We start from the raw sequence: 22,446 nt of genomic DNA on the forward strand, positions 1-22,446 counted from the left end.
AGCAGCATAAGGAAGCAGGACTCTGTTCAAAGGTAAAAAGACAGGAGATGGAATGTAGTGGATTGGTATCAGCAAATTGTCTATTTTGGCTGGAAAATGGGGTGTGTAGGAGGTAGTGTTGTTCAGTCATTTTCAGTTTTCAGTCATTTCTGACCTTTCATGACCCCATTTGGTGTTTTTTGTTTGTTTGTTTGTTTGTTTTGGCAAAGATCCTCGAGTGGTTTGTCATTTCCTTCTCCAACTCATTTTACAGATGAGGAAACTGAGGCAAACAGAGTTAGTGACTTGCCTAGGATCCCACAGCTAGTAAGTGTTCGAGGCTAGATTTGAACTCAGCTCTTCCTGACTCCAGGCCCACTGCTGTACCCACTCCACCACTTATATAAGAGGTAGTAGTAATGTGCAATTAGCTAGGAAAGACTGGCTGGAGCTAGAATTTAAATAAAGGGTTTTTAATGCCAGCGAACATATTTTCTCCTAGAGGCAATTGGGAGGCAGTAAAGCTTCTTGCCGGGAAGAAGCATAGATACTCCTTTGCTTTAGGAATGTCACTTTAGTAGCTGCATAGAAACAGGAATGAGCTCTTGGAACAAGTGAGCAGACCAGCCTGAATGGAATATGGCGGTTATACTGCAGAACAGTGAGATATAAATTTGTAAAGAAAGATTGGGGGCAGATTCTGGAAGGTCTTGGGTATCATGCTTAGGAGTCTGCTCTAGACTTTATTCTGAAAACAATGGAATTCACAGGAGTTATACTTCCCGAGCAGGGGAGTGACATGATGAAAGGGGTGGTTTTTTTAGGAAACTTAATCTCAAGAGGAGGAAAGCCTAATACATACCGTGGAAGCCCCTAAATGCTTGTTGACTGACTTGCTGACCCATGAGAGCCTGGATTGCGGTATTGAAGGGTGGCAATGGGCCTATTAAATAAGAGTCCAGCGTCAAACTTATTAAGAAGGAAGAGTTGGAAGGATTTGGTGACTGACTATTCACTGGAGAGTGAGGGGGAGAAGAAGTCAAAAATGAATGAAAGCTTTTTGAGCCCAGTTGCCTGATAAAAGGCAGGTCCACTGAAATAATTTTCCTGCTATTCACTATCCCCTTTTTAGTGAGGAGACAAAAGAAAAGCTTGCTATTCTTTCTCTTCCTCTGTAGTTAGGCTCATTTTCCCCCATATCTTTGTGGATGGAGACATTTTGAGACACTTAAAGCTTTTCTATTTGTCTGAATTTGAGTGGTTTCAAACTACTGCAACAGTAGGAGTATGCATATATCCTGAGCCACTAGGCTCTTCATGGCCCTCTGTCAAATAATAATACTGTTTTTGTGGTAGCCCACAGATTCAGAATGCATTATTTTTTTCCCCCTTTCTTAATTGCTTCATGTTCTCTTTTCAAAATGAATTGCAATGAGGGAGGCCTGTGATTGGCCCAGGTTTTCTCAAACTGTGCTTCGATGAGATCATGCCCATTTGGGTCTTAATTCACCAGCCAAATTACTCTCTCTAATATCAGTCACTGTGTCATAAAGAGGAGGGGGAGGGAGAAAACTTTTTTTAAAACTGTAATTTACCTTTCATTTCCATTTGCGGCTATAATTTAAAAGAGAACAAAAGGGATTTTTAAAATATAATCAGCCACGTTTCCCATGGTAATTTCAGTCAGTTAGAATTCTATTGAAATGTCCTCCAGTCTCAGCTCTGCCTAGTCATAGCATTCTTTCCTTACCTCTGTGACAGGTTCTTGGTTCTTTTTAGGTGAGAAAGGTAAACCAGTTTAGCTAGTGTATTGTTAAGCTGAGAGTGGAAAGAAGGGTGTGGAGTGGCAGACAGGTCAGATGTGGAGAGTTGGGCTGGGTGGAAAAATTACTACCAAGAGTTGCTAGGAGCTTGAGCTCTGGTGTGGACAGGCACAAAATAAGGCCAGAAGAGGTTTACTGAGGTTACCCCATAGCCACCTAGTGGGATGAGTGAAAGAGGAGGAGAAGTGAGGCAGTGGAAGACATGGGAAGGAAAGAATCAAATTAAGGGAAAAGAAAAAAGAGATATTAAGCAGGGAAAAGAAAGAATTGCAGAAATAGGTTGGGAATGAAGTGGCTCAGACTGAAAACAAGAACTCCTGTGAAATAAAAATGTGGCCTAGCATAGCTGTACATAAATTTCTTAACTGGGTCTGGGGAGGGACAGTGCAGCTGCTCAGTTATTCAATCTAATATCTATAATACCAACAATCCAAGTGGTGAAGTGGATAGAGAGATGGCCTTGGAGTCAGAAAGGTCCCAACTCAACTGGCTTTCTCAATTGAATTTAATATTGAATTTTATTTGAAGTAAAAGCAGCATAATATAGCAGATAGAGGGCCAGCCTTGAATACAGACAGACCTGGGTTCCAGTTGCCTTTGCCTCATTCTGATTGTATGCCCTTGGGCAAGTGATTTAACCTCTCAGTGCCCCAGGCAACTTTCCAAGACTAGAAAGTGCCAGTCCTCTCTGGTGTTCAAAACGCCAATAAAATCATGGGTCCGGTCAGGAAAAAAACAAACTATAATGCTTGTTTTTATTTAAAAACATCTTGCAGATGTTGTCAGAATTAATATAAACCCAAAAGAGTGAAGTGGCTTTTAATCTTCAGAGCAAAGGTTCTCATCCCAATGTTTATTGTTGTTCTTACTTCATAATTAACTATGAGGAACAAGATGGCAGAGAAAACAGTGACTCCAAGGGAGACTTTAAATTTTTCAAGACAATATGCAGAAGGAGAAAGGGTCTGGAAATCAGAGAGAAGTAGGGGGAAGGAGATAGTATGAAGAAACCCACCTGCTCTCTTTCTCTCTCATACCCAGAATACTCTGGCATGGTAAATTGGGGTTACACCCTAAGCTTTGTAATCACAGGGGCTCTACACTGCTTCAGATTCTGAAATTCATACATGCCAGAGTCACTACAAGAGTTGACTCCCAAGCTTCATCAACTGTGGGCTACACGAGCTACCTTTGTTACCAGAGGCAGAAGCCAGGAAGGAAATTCTTACTTTTGGTGGGGAGATGGACACACGAGGGTGGGGTACAGATCATTTAAATATACTTCTAGGTAAACCAACCAACCAACCAAACTAAAGGTGGTTGATAGGGAAGGAAGTTATGAATACCCTCTGCATGTTGTAATAATCTTGTTAACCTCACAGTACCATTGAAATGGAGCATCTGGGTCACACAGTGGATAGAGTACTAGGCCTAAAGTCAGGAGGACCTGAATTCAACTCTGGCCTCAGACACTTACTAGCTATGTGACCTGGGGCAAGTTATTTAACCTTGTTTACCTCAGTTTCTTCATCTGTAAAAGGAGCTGGAGAAGGAGAGGACGAGCCATTCCAGTATCTTTGCCAAGAAAATCCCAAATGGGGACACAAAGAATCAGATAGGACTGAAATGACTCAACAACAGTCATTTAAATATTGCCTGGGAAGGGATATGTGCCTGGAGAAATAAAGCTAACTAATTTGAACAGGATCATTCTAGTGGAGGCCAAGCTTTCTGGCAAATTATGCTATGTGTCCTTTCATCCTTTCTCCCAATTCCCCCATACTTCCTTCCTTCCTTCCTTCCTTCCTTCCTTCCTTCCTTCCTTCCTTCCTTCCTTCCTTCCTTCCTTCCTTCCTTCCTTCCTTCCTTCCTTCCTTCTTTTGATGGGCAATTTGGGTTAAATGACTTGCCCAGGGTCACCCAGCTAGTAAGTGTCAAGTGTCTGGTCTGAGGTTGGTTTGAACTCAGGTCCTCCTGACTCCAGGCCCCATGCTCTATCCACTGTACCACCTAGCTGCCCCACCCCCACACTTTTATAAAAGGAATATAAGTTTAAAATGAATATCAAGATCACTGCAGGGAAAGAAGTCTTAAAAGGGCAACATGCTGTCTGAAAGCAGAGTATTTGTATGCTAGAATGTAAGCTTCTTGAGGACAGGGAACATGTATTGTTCTGCACAAGGTACTTAACATAATCACTACACAATAAATGCTCAATAAAAGCATCTTGAAGGAATTGAATGAATGAATGTTCTTCTTCTCCTCCTCCTTCTTCTCCTTCACTTTGTCCTCCTTCTTCTCCTTCACCTTGTCCTCCTCCTCCTCCTCCTCCTCCTCCTCCTCCTTCTCCTTCTCCTTCTCCTCCTTCTTCTTCTTCTTCTTTTTTGCTGTCCTAGCTCCACTGGCCAGACCCTGGTGCTAAGGTCAACATTTCAGATTTGATACCAGTCCTAACTGGTTGCCACTTTATAAAATCATACCACAGTCCAGCATTTCAGTCTTAGAACCCTATTTAAAAAACACTGAAGGTTCACTAATGCTTGTGAGCAACCCCAGATTTAAATAGAAACCATAGATAAGACTTGTACTTTGAATAAATGACTTAATTATTTCACCATCTCACTACTGGACATAAACTCTAAGCAAGTCAAAGGCAGAAATAAAATTCCAAATACTTCTTTGTGGTAACAAAGGACAGGGTACAAAGTGAATGCCCATTGATAGGGAAGGTAATGATGAAGCTACAGTATATGTATGTAGGGATGGGGGGAGAGAACAAATATTTATTAAGCACCTACAGTGTGCCAGGCACTATGTAAGCATTTTACAAATATCTCATTTGATCTTCACAATAGGTAGGTGCTATTATTGTCATTATTTTTACAGTTGAGGAAACTGTGGCAGGGAGCAATTATGTGCCTAGCCACACAGCTAGTAAGTATCTGAGGCTGTATTTGAACTCATCTCCTGATTCTAAGGCCAGCATTTTATCCCCTGTGCTGCCTATCTGCCTTATAAAATTAAGCAGTAAGAAATGAGGAATATGAGGAATTTAGAAAATACGGAAAGATTTATATGAACCGATACACAACAAAATGAGCAGAACCAAGAGAACCGTGTACACAATAATTGCAAAAACATAAATGAAAAGATCAGCAAATTAAAAACCAACTAAGTCATCCCCCAATTGATAAATGGTCAAAGGATATGAAAAGGCAGTTTTCAGATGAAGAAATTAAAGCTCTCTGTAATCATATGAAAAAAATGCTCTAAATCACTACTGATGAGAGAAATGCAAATCAAAACAACTCTGAGGTACCACATCACATATGGGGAATAGCTGAACAAGTTTGTGGTATATGAATGTAATGGAATACTATTGTGCTATAAGAAATGATGAGCAGGTGGACTTCAGAAAAACCTGGAAAGACTTGTATGAACTGATGTAGAGTGAAATAAGCAGAACCAGGAGAACAGTGTACACAGTAATAGCCACATTGTGTGATGATTAACTTTGATAGGCTTAGCTCTTCTCAGCAATGCAAGGGTCTAAGACAACTCCAAAAGACTCATGATGGAAAATCCTGTCCACATGCAGAGAAAGAACTATGGAGTCTGAATGCAGATCCGAAGCATACTATTTGCTCTTTTGTTCTTTCTTGTGGTTCCTCCCATTGGTTTTAATCCTTCTTTACGACATGACTAATGTGAAAATGTTTTATATGAATGTATACGTAGAGCCTATATCAGATTGCACGCCGTCTTGAGGAGAGGGAGGGGGAGGAAATTTAAAACTCAAAAGCTTATGAAAGTGAATGTCGAAAACTAAAAATAAAATAATTAATTATAAAGAAAAAAGAAAAAAAAACAGCTAAGATCTTAGGCAATGGAAAATAAAACATGTCTCCCTTCTTGTGGAAAGGAGACAAAGAACCATTTATTCTTATGAGACAATACTGTAGATATTAGATATATTTACATTGTATCATGTGTTTTATTGTTTTTGTCATAAAGTACAGTTTATTCTGGGTGAAGAGGGATTCAAATAATTGAGATGTGATGATAGAAATAAAACATTTAAAAAAAGACAAACCCACCCAGACACACTCAGAGTAAACAACAGAACTAAATTAAAGGGTTGAGAATAAGCTACCATACGTGAAGAGGCTAACTTTGGCTCTGACCATGGCTGAATTTTCTAGGTTTCAATAGGATACTCTATGCTAAAGAGAGTGCAGATACACCATAAACATTGATATCAATATAGGAAATTGATCATGATTTTTTTTTCCTTTTATGGAGAAATCATTAGAGATTTTTCTCTCCCTTGATTTTTTTTATCAATTATTTCTGTTTAAACACACTGGCAATGGCTTTTTCATAAATCAAATAGACATAAAAGTCTTAGAAATGTCTGCATCTTAACCCAGTAATATAGTTTGTATGATTTCCCCCCCCCCCAGTTCCATTCTCACTTTGTGTTTTTACCTTTATTTATTCTAGGAAGCAGAATGTGCATATACCCTCTTTGTGATAGCCATCTTTTGGATCACAGAAGCTTTACCTCTGCCTATAACAGCTTTGCTGCCTGGCTTAATGTTCCCCTTGTTTGGAATCATGCCTTCTAAGGATGTAAGTTCTTATGTAAATTCTCCCTCCCCATCCCCAATTATGTTGTTCTTTCACATGCCACACATTCAGTAATCACAGAGTATCAGCTGGAAGGGACATTGGAGTTTGTTGTCTCTGTCCACTGTAGCAAATCTGGGTTGTACAGGTTTTCACAGGAGAGTCATATGGTGATGCTTAAAGCAGTAGGCTTTTATCATAGATTTATAGTGAGTCACACCTGGTAGTTCATAAGTCTCCAAATGGAAACCCTGAGGGTGGTCACAGGCCATGAAGCAAAACCAATGTCAAGGTCAATGAAGGGTAAATGGGATTGGGGAAGGAGGGGAGCCTAGGAAGCATTTTGGGATATAAGCAGGGAGGTTGCCAGAACCTCTGGCTATGGCAGGAGGAGGAAGAGATGTCAACAATGGTCCTGAGAGAGGCTTACCTCTGGGCTTGGCACAACTGGATTGTACAAAACTCCTGTAAGTTTGGTATATGTATGCCTGGGTTATTTCCTTCACACATTTACCGGTCCTCAGGCCAGCAGGATGAGGGATCTTATTTAGATTTGCCTTATTGAATTCCCAGCTGTAATGTCATAGATAGGTAGACTCCAGCTAGGAAGGTCCAATGAATAATAGCATGGGACTAGAAGTTTCCAGTCTTTCCTGCTTATATCCCAAAATGATTCCTAGGCCCTCCTCCTTCCCCAATCCCATTTATCCTTCATTGATCTTAACGTTCATCATGCTTCATGGCCTTTGACCATCTTTAGGGTTTTCATTTGGAGACTTCCCAGGTGTGACTTAATATAGGCATGTGATAACAGTTTCCAGTAGATTTTTAGATATGGAGAATCCTGAAAAGGGAGGGGTCACTGTGCTTGTTGGGTACCTTCATGACACTTGTAGATCTCCCAGGGGTGGGCATTGGGTTTGGACTACCAGTACTCATCCAATCCAACTCACTCCTTTTACAGGAAACTGAGGTCTAGAGAAGTAAAATGACTTTCTAGGCTAACAAATGGCTAATAAATGCAACTAAATCACAGCTAATAAATGGAAACGCCATGGCTAGAACTGACATTTCCTTACTTTCCATCCACTGTGCTTTCTCTCATCTCCTGCTTCCTCTATTTGCTGTTAGCATTTGTAGGACATAGAATAATGGAGTTAAAAAAGAGGCTAGAATTGAATAAGAAATCAGCTCTGGCAAGTCACAGTCCTCCACAGGTACTCACTACGTAACCTCAGGCAAATCGCTTCACCTCTCTGAACCACAGTTTCCTCATCCTTGAAATGGAAAAATAGTACATTTGTTCTACTTGCTCTCCAGGATTTCTGTCAAAAAGCAATTTATGACCTGTAAATCCCTATATAATTGTAAGCTATTAGGCAACATGATGTAGTGGCAAGATAGCTAGTCTTAGAGCCAGGCACACTTAGTTCAACCTCTGACACATATTGACTGGGTAACTTTGGGCAAGTTATTTAACCTCTGCAGGCTCTGTACAACTCTCTAAAACTATAATTTGCAGAGAAGTTTCCAGCTTGCTTTGGTAGAAGAGTTCTCTGTAGTAAAGTAATCAAAGATCCCATCCCTATCCATTGTTGTTGGGTTGTTTTCAGTCTTGTATGATTCTCTGTGACCCAATTTAGGATTTTCTTGTCAAAGATACTGGACTGGTTTGCCATGTCCTTTTTCAGCCCATTTTACAGATGAGGAAACTGAGGCAAAGAGGGCTAAGTGACTTGCCCAGCGTCACACAGCTAGCAAGTGTCTGAGGCCAGATTTAAACTCAGGAAGATAAGTCTTCCTGACTCCAGGCCTGGCCCTCTATGCACTGAATCACCTAATTCCTCTATTATGATTATGTAAAGCATTGAAAAGTTTCCCATATGAGTCCTCAAACCACCCCATCTACTCCCCCAGCCCCACACTGCAGCTAGATTCACTCCTAAAACAAAGAGCAGTGAGTTGTACCTCTGTAGCCATCTTAGTCAGCAAGGGGAAATGTTAGTCACACACTTATTTGCTGATTGACATCAGTTACTTGTCACTCCCTACAGGTCACTAAAAGGTACGGCCCCTTCTTGCATTCTTAACAAGCCATTTCCATTCAGCAGCATTCTGTCTTACACAGTGTTGGAAAAACAATTTTTTTCAAAATGAAGAAAAACCTTTCCCTTTTTCTTCCCCAGAAACCTGCCATTTCACAAGATAAAGGCAAATTAAGTTCCGCATGTATTTCTATTTTGTTCTTGCTGAGAGGAGTTGATTCATGCTGAGAGGTGTACAATTTAAGGGTACCCGTCTGAAGAAAATGGATTCAGTATCCCATTAAAAGCATGAAATTCATTGGTACTAGTATGTATCTGTCTCCTTGCAGTCTCTGAGAGTCAACCAGGGCATGACAGCTGTCTAAACAGTGTAGCTACAGCAGGCAAGGGAGAGAGTGCTCAAAGTTCAAGATGATAGTCTCTCCAATTCATTACCTTTGGAGTTTTTCCTGAACTCAGCGTTGTAATCGGCAGCCTCTCATTTCTTCTTCAGTATATCTGGACTTTTTGTTTTCTTTTCTAACAAACCCTCTCACATAGTGCTGGATGTGTGTCTTGTGGGATGGGTTGGGGAGGGGTACTTGTTTTTGTGCCTTCAATTTTACTTTAGGTGAATATTGTACCTCTCTTCCCTATCCCTTCCTCTATCCTTTGGTCATTTCTATCCTGGAACCCTCCCCTTCCAGGTAGAAGGGAAGGGGATGAGAAAATTAGGTAAGTTGTATATTGGGGGGGTACCTTATTAGTTTTGGTTTTTTTCCTTTCTTTAATCCCTACTTAGATGAGAAACCCAGGATCTAGAAGTTTCTCTAGTACCTCCAATTGATATATAGCTCCAAGTAGAGGGAATTTGTATATAACAAGGCTGGATTTGAACTCAAGTCTTCCTGACTCTGGCCTGGCAATCTATCCACTGTAATACCTAGTTGTAAGATACTGCACCACAAATTTTTCCAAATATCATCGTTCGATCTTGTCCTCCAATGTACTCTCTGTCTATAACCTCAGTTCTAGTTGTTTGTACTGATAATACTAACTCAAGGATTTCTCATTTCATTGAATATTATAATCTCTGCAATAAGTTTGTTATCCACTTCAGTTGGCCCAGTGCTGTCTGTGCTCTTAGTAAGATCCTTTAGTATTCTTACATAGGCAGTCTTGGCTGAGCAACTGCAACTACTATTAAGAAGGTTTTATAGTGTTGCCATACTCAATACAATAAACACAATGTCATTTGTAGGCAGAAACATTTGCCTACAAAAGATATTACTAAGTTGCAATCACCATCCTATGGGCCAGTTCTCTTATGTGTATCATGAATGTGAGAGAAGATGTTTCGATGTGCCATGAGAAGATAGAGAAGATATTACTTGATGTCTTTGGATACATGATCTAGTTCCTCCACTTCCATTTCATCATTTTTTGGGGCAGGGGAGAACATATTTCTTTTAATTTTATTGTTGTTGTTGAATCGTTTCAGTCATGTCTGACTCTGGGAACTCAGTTTGGTTTTTCTTGGCAAAGATACTGAAGTGGTTTGCCATTTTCTTCCCCAGCTCATTTTACACATGAGGAAACTGAGGCAAACAGGGTTAACTGACTTGCCGAGAGTATCATAGCTAGTAAGTATCTGGAGAAGGATTTGAACTTGGGGCCTTTTGATTCCAAGGCCAGCACTCTATCTACTAAGCTACCTAGCTACCCATCCTTCAATTTACTTGTGTTTCCTGGTTTCTTTTGTAGACAGAATATTCAAATGGATGTGATTTAGTTCCTCCAGCTATATATTCAGTTGGTTATTGAACAAAGATTGCACATTTAGATTACCAACAATTAAATTCATCTTTATAGGTTATTTAAACTAGCACTTTCAGTTCCCTTTTCTGCCATCCCACACAAGAAGGGGCCATACAATATTGAGGGGAATTTTGTACTTTTATTTGTTTCATGGGTCACTGTGGACCAAAGTTCGTCTCCTAGCAGCCACCCTTCTGGTTCTATCTCTACCCAATTAGCTAGGCAGGTATTCAGATAACACCTCCCTATTTCTGGAATCATACTTGAAACCTTTCCAATTTGTTTGAACCTACCAGAGTTTATATTCCACTGGCCTAGACTTCAAAGAAAAAGAGTCACTTCCCTATTATGATGAAATTATAACTTGCATTTATAGAATGACTTATTTTTTTGAAAACATTTTTTGTATATAAAATCATACATTTGAATGATTAAAATGCATTGAAGTACTTTTGTGGAGGCAGTCTTAAAAAAAGATTTAAAAAAATATTAGAAATTGTATTTGGCATGTCAAATTTTCATTTGTCATATATTTATCAATGTAAGTGCTGGTGGTTCCTAACCTGGGATTCCAAGATTTTAGGGAGTCCATGAACTTGGATAAGAAAAAAAAATCACATCCTTATTTTCACCAACCTATGGTTTCCTTTGTAATCTATATATTTTATTTTATTCATTTACAAACATTATTCTGAGAAGGTTAAACCATAAGTTTAACCAGTCTGTCAAAGAGATGCATGATGCATTAAAAAGGTTAAGGGCCCTTGATTTAAGCCATCATATAAAATTGGAAAAGAACGCTATCTTCTTTTGCTTCTTGTACTTTCCAGAATACTGTCTTCTTTTACTTTTTAGGTGAAGAAAATAAATGCTTCTGCCTATGGCTAATTTTATTTTACAGACTCAGGTTGCAATGAAAACCATATGATAAGGGATGAAATGGAAGGTGGAAGAAATTAAATTTCTCCATTATCTCTGGCACCTGATTCCTGTTAGGATCTTGGGCTATGGGCCAAGGCTTATTTGCATGGTTTAATTACCTAGAAAAATTAGTAGCAGGGCTTTTAACAGACCAAATATTTGTTTTTTGGCTAGCCATTGTCTTGGGATGTAATTATAACTTGCATTTCTGTGCAGCTTTAGACTTTTCAAAAGTTTTTTTTTAATATAATATCATCAGTTTGATTCTAATAGTGGTGGGGAGGGTAGTCCAGGCAGGGCCAACTCTTGAAAAATTGTGAGGTGGGAGCAATGCTTGATGTCATCCTAATTCTCTTCAGATTTTTCTCCCTCCTGAAACCTCACTCCAGTCTAACTCCCCCCTAGCTGTGGTGCTCATTTTGTTGAAACTCTTATTCTCAAGAAGGTGGTACCCATTTTCAGGTTTATGTGGATCCCTAGATCTCTAGAGATGGAAGAGCTCACTGTTCTTCACATTTTTTTTTCATCATGGAACCCTTGGGCAGTGTGGGAAAACCTATGGGCCCCTTCTTAGAATCATGTTTTTAAATAAATAAAATAAAAGACATTAAATTACATAGGAAACCAATTATATTGAAATACAGTTATCAAAATATTGAGAGTTCACAGACCTAAGGTTGGGAATCTCTGACGCAACCTTGTCTTCTCATGTCCCACCCATTTTACTGATAAATAAGCTACCTTGCTAAGGTATTAGTTGATAATAGCTTAAGGTGTGATACATCCAAATCATATTTATATTTAATAGAGAATTCTAAAACAGAAACAACTTTCAAATCCCCAAAGAATTGTTATTGTCCTATCTCCAGTGGTAGTGTGAGAGGTAAGAAGGGTCACAGGAGAGTGGATATATTTGGGACACCGTCTCCAGCAGAGCATGCTCATAAATCACCTCTATTGGTGTTGCCCAATCTGCCTACCTCTGAAGTTAGCTCTGATAGAAGGTGTCATAATATTACAGTTTTAAGGAATCTATCTATGCCAAATCAATTAGTCCATAAGTATTTACTGAGTACTAAGAGTAGGCTGGGGATACAAAGACAGTCCCTGCTCTCAAGGGATTCACAATCTGATAAGAAAGACAACATGCAGACGACTCTACACACAAAAATACCTTAGAAATAGGGAAGGCCATAAAATTAAGGATGACAGAGAAAGGCCTGTTGTAGAAGGTTGTATTTTAGCTGTGACTTGAAGGAAACCAGGAGGTAGAACTAAGGAAGATGAGCAATCCAGGCAAAGGGGAGAGCCAGTGAAAATGTTCAGAATCTGGAGTGCCTTGTTCAAAGAACAGTGGGCCAGTATCATTGGATCACAGATTACAGGGAGAAGAGGTATAGGATATAAAAAGACTGGACAGGTTGGTGGAAGGAGGTGTGGGACATTTAAGGAAACTGAGGTTAAGTCACTTAACCAAAGTCACACAGTTAGTATCTGAAGTGGGATTTAAACCCATCTTACTAACTCCTAAACACTCTAGCTATTTCAAAGATTGGGAAATTACATAACAGGAATGACTTGCCAAAAGTCACACTAGTTGATGACAGAGGTGGAAGCCAAGTTTTTTAATTGCTAGTTTAGTATTCTTTCCTCTGTACCATATTGTCTCTTTGAACAAACTCAATATTTTTTAAAATGAAAACACATACCCATTCTGCCCCAATCAAACCAAAAGGTTTTGTAATTAAGGTCAAGGTAAAGAGGTGAGCGAGCTTTCTCTTATTATACAATGTGATGACATTTGATCCTCGTGATGGCAGTCTATCTAATTAAACAAAATTACTGTGAAAAGTAAAAAGAGAAAACAAAGCTCTCCAACATTACACAAAATGGGATGCAAAACTCACTCTTGAACTGAGTTTTTAAATACAGCTATTGTCAAAGAAAATGATAACACTAATAATAGACTTAATTGTAATTTCAGGTGGCATCTGCTTATTTCAAAGATTTTCACTTACTGCTAATTGGAGTCATCTGTTTGGCAACATCAATAGAAAAATGGAATTTACACAAGAGAATAGCTTTAAGAATGGTGATGATGGTGGGTGTGAACCCTGCATGGTAAGTCCTCCATTTGCTATTCCCCGGTCTATATTTTGAACAGAACATTTTGTGCAAAACAAATAAGCCTATAAAGTAATGTAGAACCAGAGAATTGTTTGTGTCACAGTATAATTCCTGACCGTTTTTCTTTCCCTCTGCTGAAATGAAACTGATATGTGATACATTTGAGCTACAAGAGAGAGAACTTTTTTCCTTTCACTGCAGTTCTAATTATAGAGGAGTTGGGATAAATGCCCACCTCTATCTCACCTTTTCTTTCTCATTGAAAACCACATCTGAGAAAAGTACTGAACCACAGCAAACAAGATTGATATCCTTCAAATTTGCTTCCAAGTAGACCTTGTTTATGGACTGGTTATAGTGTATTCATGGCAGGTATAACACTGAATGTCCCTGATCATGCTTAGTTAGGCTATCATGCCAAAAGAAACAGAAGAGATCAACAGTGGTTAAATAAATCTTAGGTCAAAATTTCCCTTTTTTAAAGCCAAGGTGAAAAGTGAAACCCTTGGTTAACCAGTCGCATCTGCAGAACGTGAAATAATACATTTTTTCTTCACTGAATGGGCTAATTTATTTATTTTTCCTTCATTGAATTAGCAAGTCATAGACAAACACAGTCCATACCTTGGTAAGGTCATGGTTACAAGGAAAGCAGAGCTTCTAATCTCAAAGGCATAGGAGGAATACCTTTATGCTCTAAGATATTCTTTAGCCAGTCCCATTCTTTATTTTAATGTCATAAAATCATATTGAATTTGATGCAAAAATCCATTTTAGGTTAGGCATCCACTGGTGTGCTATCAATTATGAAGCAAAGTAACTTCTCTAAAAAAAGCTCAAAGGGGATCATTTGCGGTTCATGTGTTTTATTGGTGCTCTTCAAAGGAAAAATACTTTGTGTCAGTTCTGTTCCCTGAAATTTTAAAAATGGTTGTTTTTTTCAAATGGAAATTTTCCCCATCAAAAGGAAATACTCTTGAGAGGATTTCTTGTGTTGCTATGAAAATGGGAGTGGCTCAAAGGACAGGTGAAACACCACTGAGAAAAAAGGAGTTGTTACCAGTGTCCCTTTTCCTTGTCCCACCCTAACTCAGAGATGTTTTAATTGATTGCAAGAGGGAGCCCCATTAGCTATGTGGCTGAGAAGTACTTAATTGTAGGGTTTTTTCTACTACCAAGAATTTTAACTAGAACTATTGCTCCTCTTCAATGCCATTTGCTGAAGGGTCCATTAATGGCTTGCCAGAATCATGGGTAAAATGCACTAATATTTTTTGGCTTACATTTTCATTGTGAAGTATCATTTTGTATTAAAAAAATTTTTTTCATCTAGCCAGACTATTATGTACCAAGTGTGGTAATCAGCACATCCAAGAGGGCATGGCTACTTCATGTGCATGAATTTGTAAGCCATTTAGACAATTTCCTAAGATTATGCAAAGTTGTGCTTCCAAATGATTTTTTTGGGGTCAGCCTACCTTGTGAGAGGTTAGATCTTGGCTAGGTATGTATGTGTGTGTTATTTTATTATTAAAATCTATATAGAACATTCTAAAGAAATGTGTGTAACAATGTTTTAAAGGAAGGCGGAAAACTATTGAGGAAGTAGAATAGGACCTTCTTGACTATCCATTGTAAGGGAGAACTGGGAGAACAAGAATAATATAGACAACTCCAAAATTACTTTTTGATCATAAATCCTTTCCCACTATCAAACTTTGTGTCAGAATTGTTAACAAACAACAATTGATTTGTTTTCCCAGATCCTCCCTTTCCTTGTCCATTCTTGTTAGAGGTTTTAATAAGCAGAGGAATGCCCACAAGGTAAAGAGAAAGAATGAGAAGCAGTGAAGTATGGCAGATAGAAAAGTAGATTTGGAAGCAGATAACCTGAGTTCACATCACACACACACACCCCACCCCCGCACTCTGCTACCTTCTCCTGTGTGACCATGGACAAGTCTTTTCATCTCTCTGGCACTCTGTTCTTGCACCTATAAAATGAGAGATCTTGGCTTGATGGTCTTTGAGTTCACTTTCTGTTTTAATTACTCTAAGTAAGGGACATTGAAGATGCCAAGGTCATCCACTGCATCCCAGGCCATTGCCAGTCATCTTGACTTTTGTCTTGCCACTGGACTTCGATGACTCTGGAAGAGAGAGTGAGGCTGATGACTGTGCAACCCTGACTCACTTAAATCCAATTCATTAGTGAGTCAAGACATCACCCCATGATGTCATTGGTCCTCTTCAGAAAGGATGAGCAGCAACAAGCAATGGACCAGAATGATCAGCTTCCCCAATTCACAAGTTGACTTGTTTGTTGTCATGGGCAGTACTAACTAGGGGTAGGGATGGTCTGTGTTCGGATACATATGTAATTTGATGAAGCATGCCTCTCTGCCCCAGATTCATGGGGCACTGAAAAGCAATGACATTTCTGAGCTCTGCTAGGACAGGGATCCTTGTGACATTGTGCTATGAATTGCTTTGGTTTCTGCACAGCTTTGACTGGATTCTCAATTCCCTATCTTGGTAGAATGCTAACGCTTTGTGATTTTGAAAGGCTACTTTTCAATGCACATCCAGTGTTCCTTATAATGAAATAATATCTGGCTAACCAATCCTGATGGAACAATAACAGACTAAAGGCCCTTTCATTTCAGGCTTACGTTGGGATTCATGATCAGCACTGCCTTCTTGTCTATGTGGCTTAGCAACACCTCCACTGCTGCCATGGTGATGCCCATCGTAGAGGCTGTAGCTCAGCAGATCATCAGTGCTGAAGCAGAGATTGAGGCCACACAGATGACTAATTTCAGTGGACCTACCAACCACGGATTGGAAATTGATGGTATCAAGTTTCAATATAGCCACAGTAAGATCTAATAGGGCAAGGTACCTTAAACTCAGGAATTCTGGGGTGCATTCCCAGTTAAGCTATCATTGGACTGTGTCACTTCAAACTTTCTACATTCACTCTTATTTATACAAAAGGAATAATACTATATTTACAAGAGATTCTACTGCCAATCAATGCTTTTATTTATGCCATAGAAATAATTATAGTATATGTAGTTGAAAGAATATTCAATCAGGAGACAGATTCAGATCTTGGCTCTGGCATTTACTATTAGTGGGAATCTGCAGAAGTCATTTAGTGTCTCAGCCTTTGTTTCTTCTTCTCTGAGATGGGTCTATTGTTACTTTCACTACTTTAGAAACTTGTGAAGAAAGTACTTTTGTAAATTGCTATATGAAAATAAGATCTTCTTATTCAGGATCAGGTCAACACATTTAGAATTACATGGGACCCTAGAGCTCATCTATTTCAACCTCTCATTTTACAAATGAGGATATTGAATCTTAGAGAAGTTAAGCAACTTATCCAAGGTTACGCAGGTAGCAACAGCAGAGTAGAGATTGGAACTCAGGTCTTGGGACTCCAAATTCAGAATTCTTTTCATTGTACCTTACTGCTTCATTCAGTATGCATTCATAAATGCTTTATTAAATGCCTAGTGTGTGCAAAGCATCATGCTAGGCACTGGGGGAAATATAAAGTTTAGATAAAACATTTCCCCTGCTTTCATGAGTGTATAAGGTAAGAAAGTCAGGAACTACAATATGCATTATATGGTAACTGCATTAAAGAGCAGCAAAATAAAGTGCTAGATGGAGAGTGAAAGGTAAGGTCATTATTAACTTGGGGAAGCAGGAAAGGTCACATAAAAGAAGTGGCATTAGAAGGGGCAGCTAGGTGGTGCAGTTGATAGAGCACTGGCCCTGAAGTCAGGAGGACCTGAGTTCAAATCTGGCCTCAGACCAAACACTTGACATTTACTAGCTGTGTGACACTAGTAACCCCAATTGCCTAAAAGAGAGAGAGAGAGAGAGAGAGAAGAGAGAGAGAGAGAGAGAGAGAGAGAGAGAGAGAGAGAGAGAGGAGACAGACAGACAGACAGAGACAGAGAGAGACAGACCAAACACTTGACATTTACTAGCTGTGTGACACTAGTAACCCCAATTGCCTAAAAGAGAGAGAGAGAGAGAGAGAGAGAGAGAGAGAGAGAGAGACAGAGAGAGAGAGAGAGACAGAGAAGAAGAAGTGGCATTAGAGTTAGGCTTTAAATGATCAGTAGAATTCAGCAAACAAAAGTTAAAGCAGGGGCGTTCCAGGTGTAGGAAAGGACAATTATTAGGAACAATTGCCGTGATAGGTGCAAGACAGCTTGACTCTTAAAACTACCACCCATTCTTCCAATGGAATGCTCTCTCTTCATCTGCAGATCTTCTCCATTGTCCTTCCCTCACACTTCTTCCCCTGCCCCAAGTTAAACTTACTAGTATGCTATGTAGAGTCTTATAATCTTTTTGCATGCAGTGCCAGCCATTACCATGGTTGCTTCTGAACGATGGGATGTCCTTACTGCCATTTGTATCTGCCTCCTCCCCCAAACCAAGGAAAATATGGAGGGAAATTTATGTTTATAGAAGTTGATTGCTTTATTAAATTGCTGGATAAAATGATTTTGTTGCCAAATAAAGTTTATTTTCATTCTCCTATCAATCCTCCTTTCTCAAGCCTCTCTACAACCCCTCCTTCCCTCACAGATGCCTACTTTATTTAATTTATCTTTCTTTCAATTAATATCTTGTAGAAGATGATAGCTGCTCTGAAAAAAATGACCTGAAAGAGAAAGACACTCCAGTTTCAGGGTAAATAATAGAAATTCTTTGATTCATATTTTTCAAATCATATTTTAATAAAATTATGACCTATACCAATTTATTTTTTCAGATACAGTAATGATGCAAGGAAAATGTCAGGCAAGATGGAGTCGGAAAAGGTACATTAAATTTGATTCTTTTCTAAACAAAGTTGTGTGAAGTCAATATGCTAGGTAGGCAGGTACTTGGGTGTGTATTTCTAAACCCACATAGCAAATTGAGTTGTTTTTCTTCCCTAAGTCAGGCTGGTGTCTCAAGGCTCCATGAAGCCCTAAAAGTAAATTTTTTAAAATTCCCAGCCAGAAACATTTTTTTCTGCCTCAGAAAAAAAATTTCATTAGTCTTTTACACACCCAGCAGCATCATAATGATGGCAATGAGAATCTAAAAAAGAAATACAGTAGTAAGTCCATGACCAGCATTTTCTTTTTCTTTTTTTTTTTAACTGAGATTTTGCTTGTTAAGCAGTCTCATTTTAATTAAGCTTTCATTCACTTCTTTCCTGTTTTGAGGGTGGAGGATGTTGTTAATCTTCATTGCAGGTTATAAGTCCTAATTATGGGTCTAATGAAGGAAAATGTTTCTATAGTTACTAGAGAGTTTTATTTATGATATAATAAGAGTATATCTAGGTTTAAAGAAGTACCTACTGTCAAATAGAAGATGGAAGAATTGCTTAAAATATCTTTAGATATTGAAGAACGGAAGAAAGAAAACCTAGGAATTTATCCCAGCAAATTCAGTTCTCAAAATAAATCAGTATGCTATATATAATAATAAAAAACTCCACTAGCTTTCTCAGGAAACAATATATTCTAAGACCACTGAAAAATAATACTGCATAGAAATAGAGCTATGGTAACCATGGTATTAGTAGTAGGAGTAGGGGGATATTAGTTTCTTCCACACTATAATGCTTTACTATATAAGTCAATGTGGTGAGGGGAAAAATTGTTGCTTACAGAAATCTTAAAGAACAACAGTTTTTTCCCCTTCTGTTATAAAGAAAAGATAAACTGAAAACTTTTGTACCCAAAGTTGTTTAAACTGAACTTTTTTTGAATCTAAAAGCTATCTAAATAGTATGAAAAAATTAACAACTACATATATATAAAATCATTTAATACTGCAGGGTTTTACCACTTTAAAAAATGGACCTGAGATTTCATCAGCGTAGGGAGCTCCATGTGAGACACATTCTCCATCAATGCAAATTGGCACCTTCTCTGCAATTTAGTTTTAAAGAAGTGTCCTGGGCACTGAGATACCACTTACCCAATTTCAATAATTTTTATAAACTTTTTTCAGACATCTAGATGGTCTACAAAAGGTTGAATTAGAAATTCTTTTCATATATTGTTCTTATAGCTTAAATTTGGCAACTAGGGAAGGAGCTACATTTTTGAAAAGGAGAGAGCAGAAAAGGAAGATGAGTTGAAAGCTACTGCAATGGGTCAGGTGCAAGCTGAGAAAATTTTGAACAAGCCTTAGGGCTGCGAGATGGGAAATGATGAAGGATGTGGGAAACACTACAAAGGGAGAAGTGACAGAATTTAATAACCATGTGGAGCAAGAAAAGAGCAGAGGGCGAAGAGGTCTTCAAAGTTTTCAGCTAAGAAACTTTAAAATTCTTTAGTAGCTCATGTAATTAGGGAGGGGTTGAAAAATAAATAAGGCATGCTACATTTTGCATTAATTTATGTGCATATGTGTATGACTATATATGCATATGTGTATATATGTATGTATGTATGTATACATATGCACACTATATATAGTATGCATATACACGTACACATATATAGTATATACATATGCATGTATGCACTGTATGTGTATACACACAATATGTACACATTATACAAAGATAGACACACACATTTGGTCCTGACCTATGATTAAGTCCTGGTACAGAAAACCCCTCCATCAATGCATACTAGTAAGTCATCTGAAACTTAGTCTTCATGACTTTCTTAGTGGAACTGAGAGGTTAACTTATCATCCTCTTATTTTTTTTACTATATGATTTTAATGATACTCTACCTAATGAAAACATATACCTCGTATACATATTTAGTATACAACACATAAAATTGTATTCCACTTTATAAAAACTCACTTGAGCAAATTATTACTTTTTTTTTTACTGATTTTAACAAGGCCTGCATGCTGGTGAAAGAGCCATCCATTAGTGCTGTGAGTACATGAACACATATAAGAATAAAAACATTATTCTTTGTGCCAAGATTTTGTAACTCTCTCTTTGCTTTTTCTATCATTTAGCTTGGTGTTTGGCACACAGCAGTTAACTTCATAAATCTGATTTAATTATTGTCAGTTGTGCAGCATTAATTTTTTTTGTTTAAAAGTACTTTTTCCCCCAGTTACATGTAAAGAAAATTTTTAGCATTAATTTTTATGAGATTTTGAGTTCCGAAGTTTTCACCCTCCCTCCCCTCCCCTCTCCTGAAAATGGTAGGTAGTTTGATATAGTTTATACGTGTGCTATCATGTAAAAAATATTCCCATATTAGTTACAGTTGTGAAAGAAGAAATAGAGCAAAAAAAAAAACATGAGAAAGAATAAAATAAGTAAAAAAAAATATGCTTTGATCTGCATTCAGAATCCATCAGTTCTTTATCTGGATATGGTTATATTTTCCTTTGTGATTCCTTTTTACTTGTCTTGGATCATTGTGTTGCTGAGAAGAGCTGCATCATTCATAGTTGATCATCACGCAATGTTGCTGATACTGTGTACAATGTTTTCCTGGTTCTGCTCATTTCACTTTGCATCAGTTTGTACAGCTCTTTCCAGGATTTTCTGAAATCTGTCTGCTCATGATTTCTCATTGTGCAATGGTATCCCATTATATTCATATACCACAGCTTGTTCAGCCATTTGATGAGCATCTCCTCAGTTTCCAATATTTTACCACAACAAAAAGGGCTGCTTATAAATATTTTTGCACATGTAGGTCCTTTTCCCTTTTTTCATGATCTAGTAGTGGGATTGCTGGATCAAAGGGTATGCAAGTTTGGTTGCCTTTTGAGCATAGTTCCAAATTGCTCTCCAGAATGGTTGGATTAGTTTACAACTCCACCAACAGTGCATGCATGTCCCAATTGTTTTACATCCTCTCTAACATTTATTGTTTTCCTTTTTTTTTGTCAAAGCAGCCAACCTGATAGGAGTGAGGTGGTATCTCAGTTATTTTAATTTGTATTTCTCTAGTCACAAGTGATTTAGAGTACTTCTTCATATGCCTATGGATAGCTTTGATTTCTTCATATGAAAACTGCCTCTTCACATAATTTGACCATTTATCAATTGGGGAATGACTTGTACTCTTACAAATTTGACTTAGTTCTTTATATATTTGAGAAATGAGGCTTTTATCAGAGACACTGTAAATATTATTTCCCAGCTTTCTTGGTTGCATTGGTTTTGTTTATACAAAAGCTTTTTAATTTAATATAATCAAAATTATCTATTTTACACCTTGTAATGTTCTCTGTCTCTTGTTTGGTCATGAATTCTTCCTCTCCCCATAGATCTGACAGGTAGACTATTCCTTACTTTTATGGTATCACCCTTATGTTTAAATCATGCACTGATTTTCAACTTATCTTGGTATATAATGTGAGATGTTGGTCTATACCTAGTTCAAGTCTTTTGTTTTCCAGTTTTCCCAGTAGTGTTTGTCAAATAAAGAGTTCTTATCTCAAAAGCTGGGGTCTTTGGGTATATCAAACATTAGATTACGATGGTCATTGATTACTGTGTCTTGTATACCTAATCTATTCCACTGATCTGCCACTCTGCTTCTTAGCCAGTAACAGATAGATTTGATGATTAATACTTTATAATATAGTTTGAGATCTGGTATTGCCAGGCCATCTTTCTTTGTATTTTTTCCCCCATTAAATCCCTTGATATTCTTGATCTTTTGTTCTTCCAGATGAATTTTGTTGTTATTTTTTCTAGGTCTATAAATGTTTTTTTGGTAGTTTGATTGGTATGGCACTGAATAAGTAAATTAGTTTAGGCAGAATTGTCATTTTTGTTATATTGACTCGGCCTACCTATGAGCAATTGACATTTTCTCAATAGCTTAGATCTGACTTTATTCGCGTGAAAAGTGTTTTATAATTGTGTTCATATAGTTCCTGGGTTTGTCTTGGCAGGTAGACACCCAAGTATTTTATATTGTCTACAATTATTTTAAATGGAATTTCTCTATCTTTTGCTGCTGGGCTTTATTGGTCATATAAAGAAATACTGATGATTTATGTGGCTTTATCTTATATATCCTGCAACTTTGCTAAAGTAGCTAATTATTTTAAGTAATTCTTTTAGTTGATACTCTAGGGTTCTCTAAGTATACCCTCAT

At 38.0% G+C, this 22,446-nt stretch overlaps 1 protein-coding gene across 3 annotated transcripts in view; it reads left to right on the forward strand.

Moving 5' to 3' along the window:
- Positions 1-22,446, forward strand: part of SLC13A1 (solute carrier family 13 member 1) — a 110,746-nt gene that overhangs the window by 41,784 nt on the left and 46,516 nt on the right. For 2 of the 3 annotated variants that reach the window (XM_020966356.2, XM_020966359.2), the window contains exons 3-7: positions 6,306-6,434; positions 13,179-13,315; positions 15,988-16,199; positions 17,983-18,040; positions 18,123-18,171. In XM_020966356.2, coding sequence (XP_020822015.1) covers positions 6,306-6,434; positions 13,179-13,315; positions 15,988-16,199; positions 17,983-18,040; positions 18,123-18,171 — 585 coding nt within the window. The remainder of the gene's footprint in view (positions 1-6,305; positions 6,435-13,178; positions 13,316-15,987; positions 16,200-17,982; positions 18,041-18,122; positions 18,172-22,446) is intronic. The other variant, XM_020966357.2, reaches the window with a different exon arrangement.

Source organism: Phascolarctos cinereus, unplaced genomic scaffold, assembly GCF_003287225.1.
Source record: "Phascolarctos cinereus isolate Bilbo 61053 unplaced genomic scaffold, phaCin_HiC Scaffold_1;HRSCAF=81, whole genome shotgun sequence".
Taxonomy (NCBI): domain Eukaryota; kingdom Metazoa; phylum Chordata; class Mammalia; order Diprotodontia; family Phascolarctidae; genus Phascolarctos; species Phascolarctos cinereus.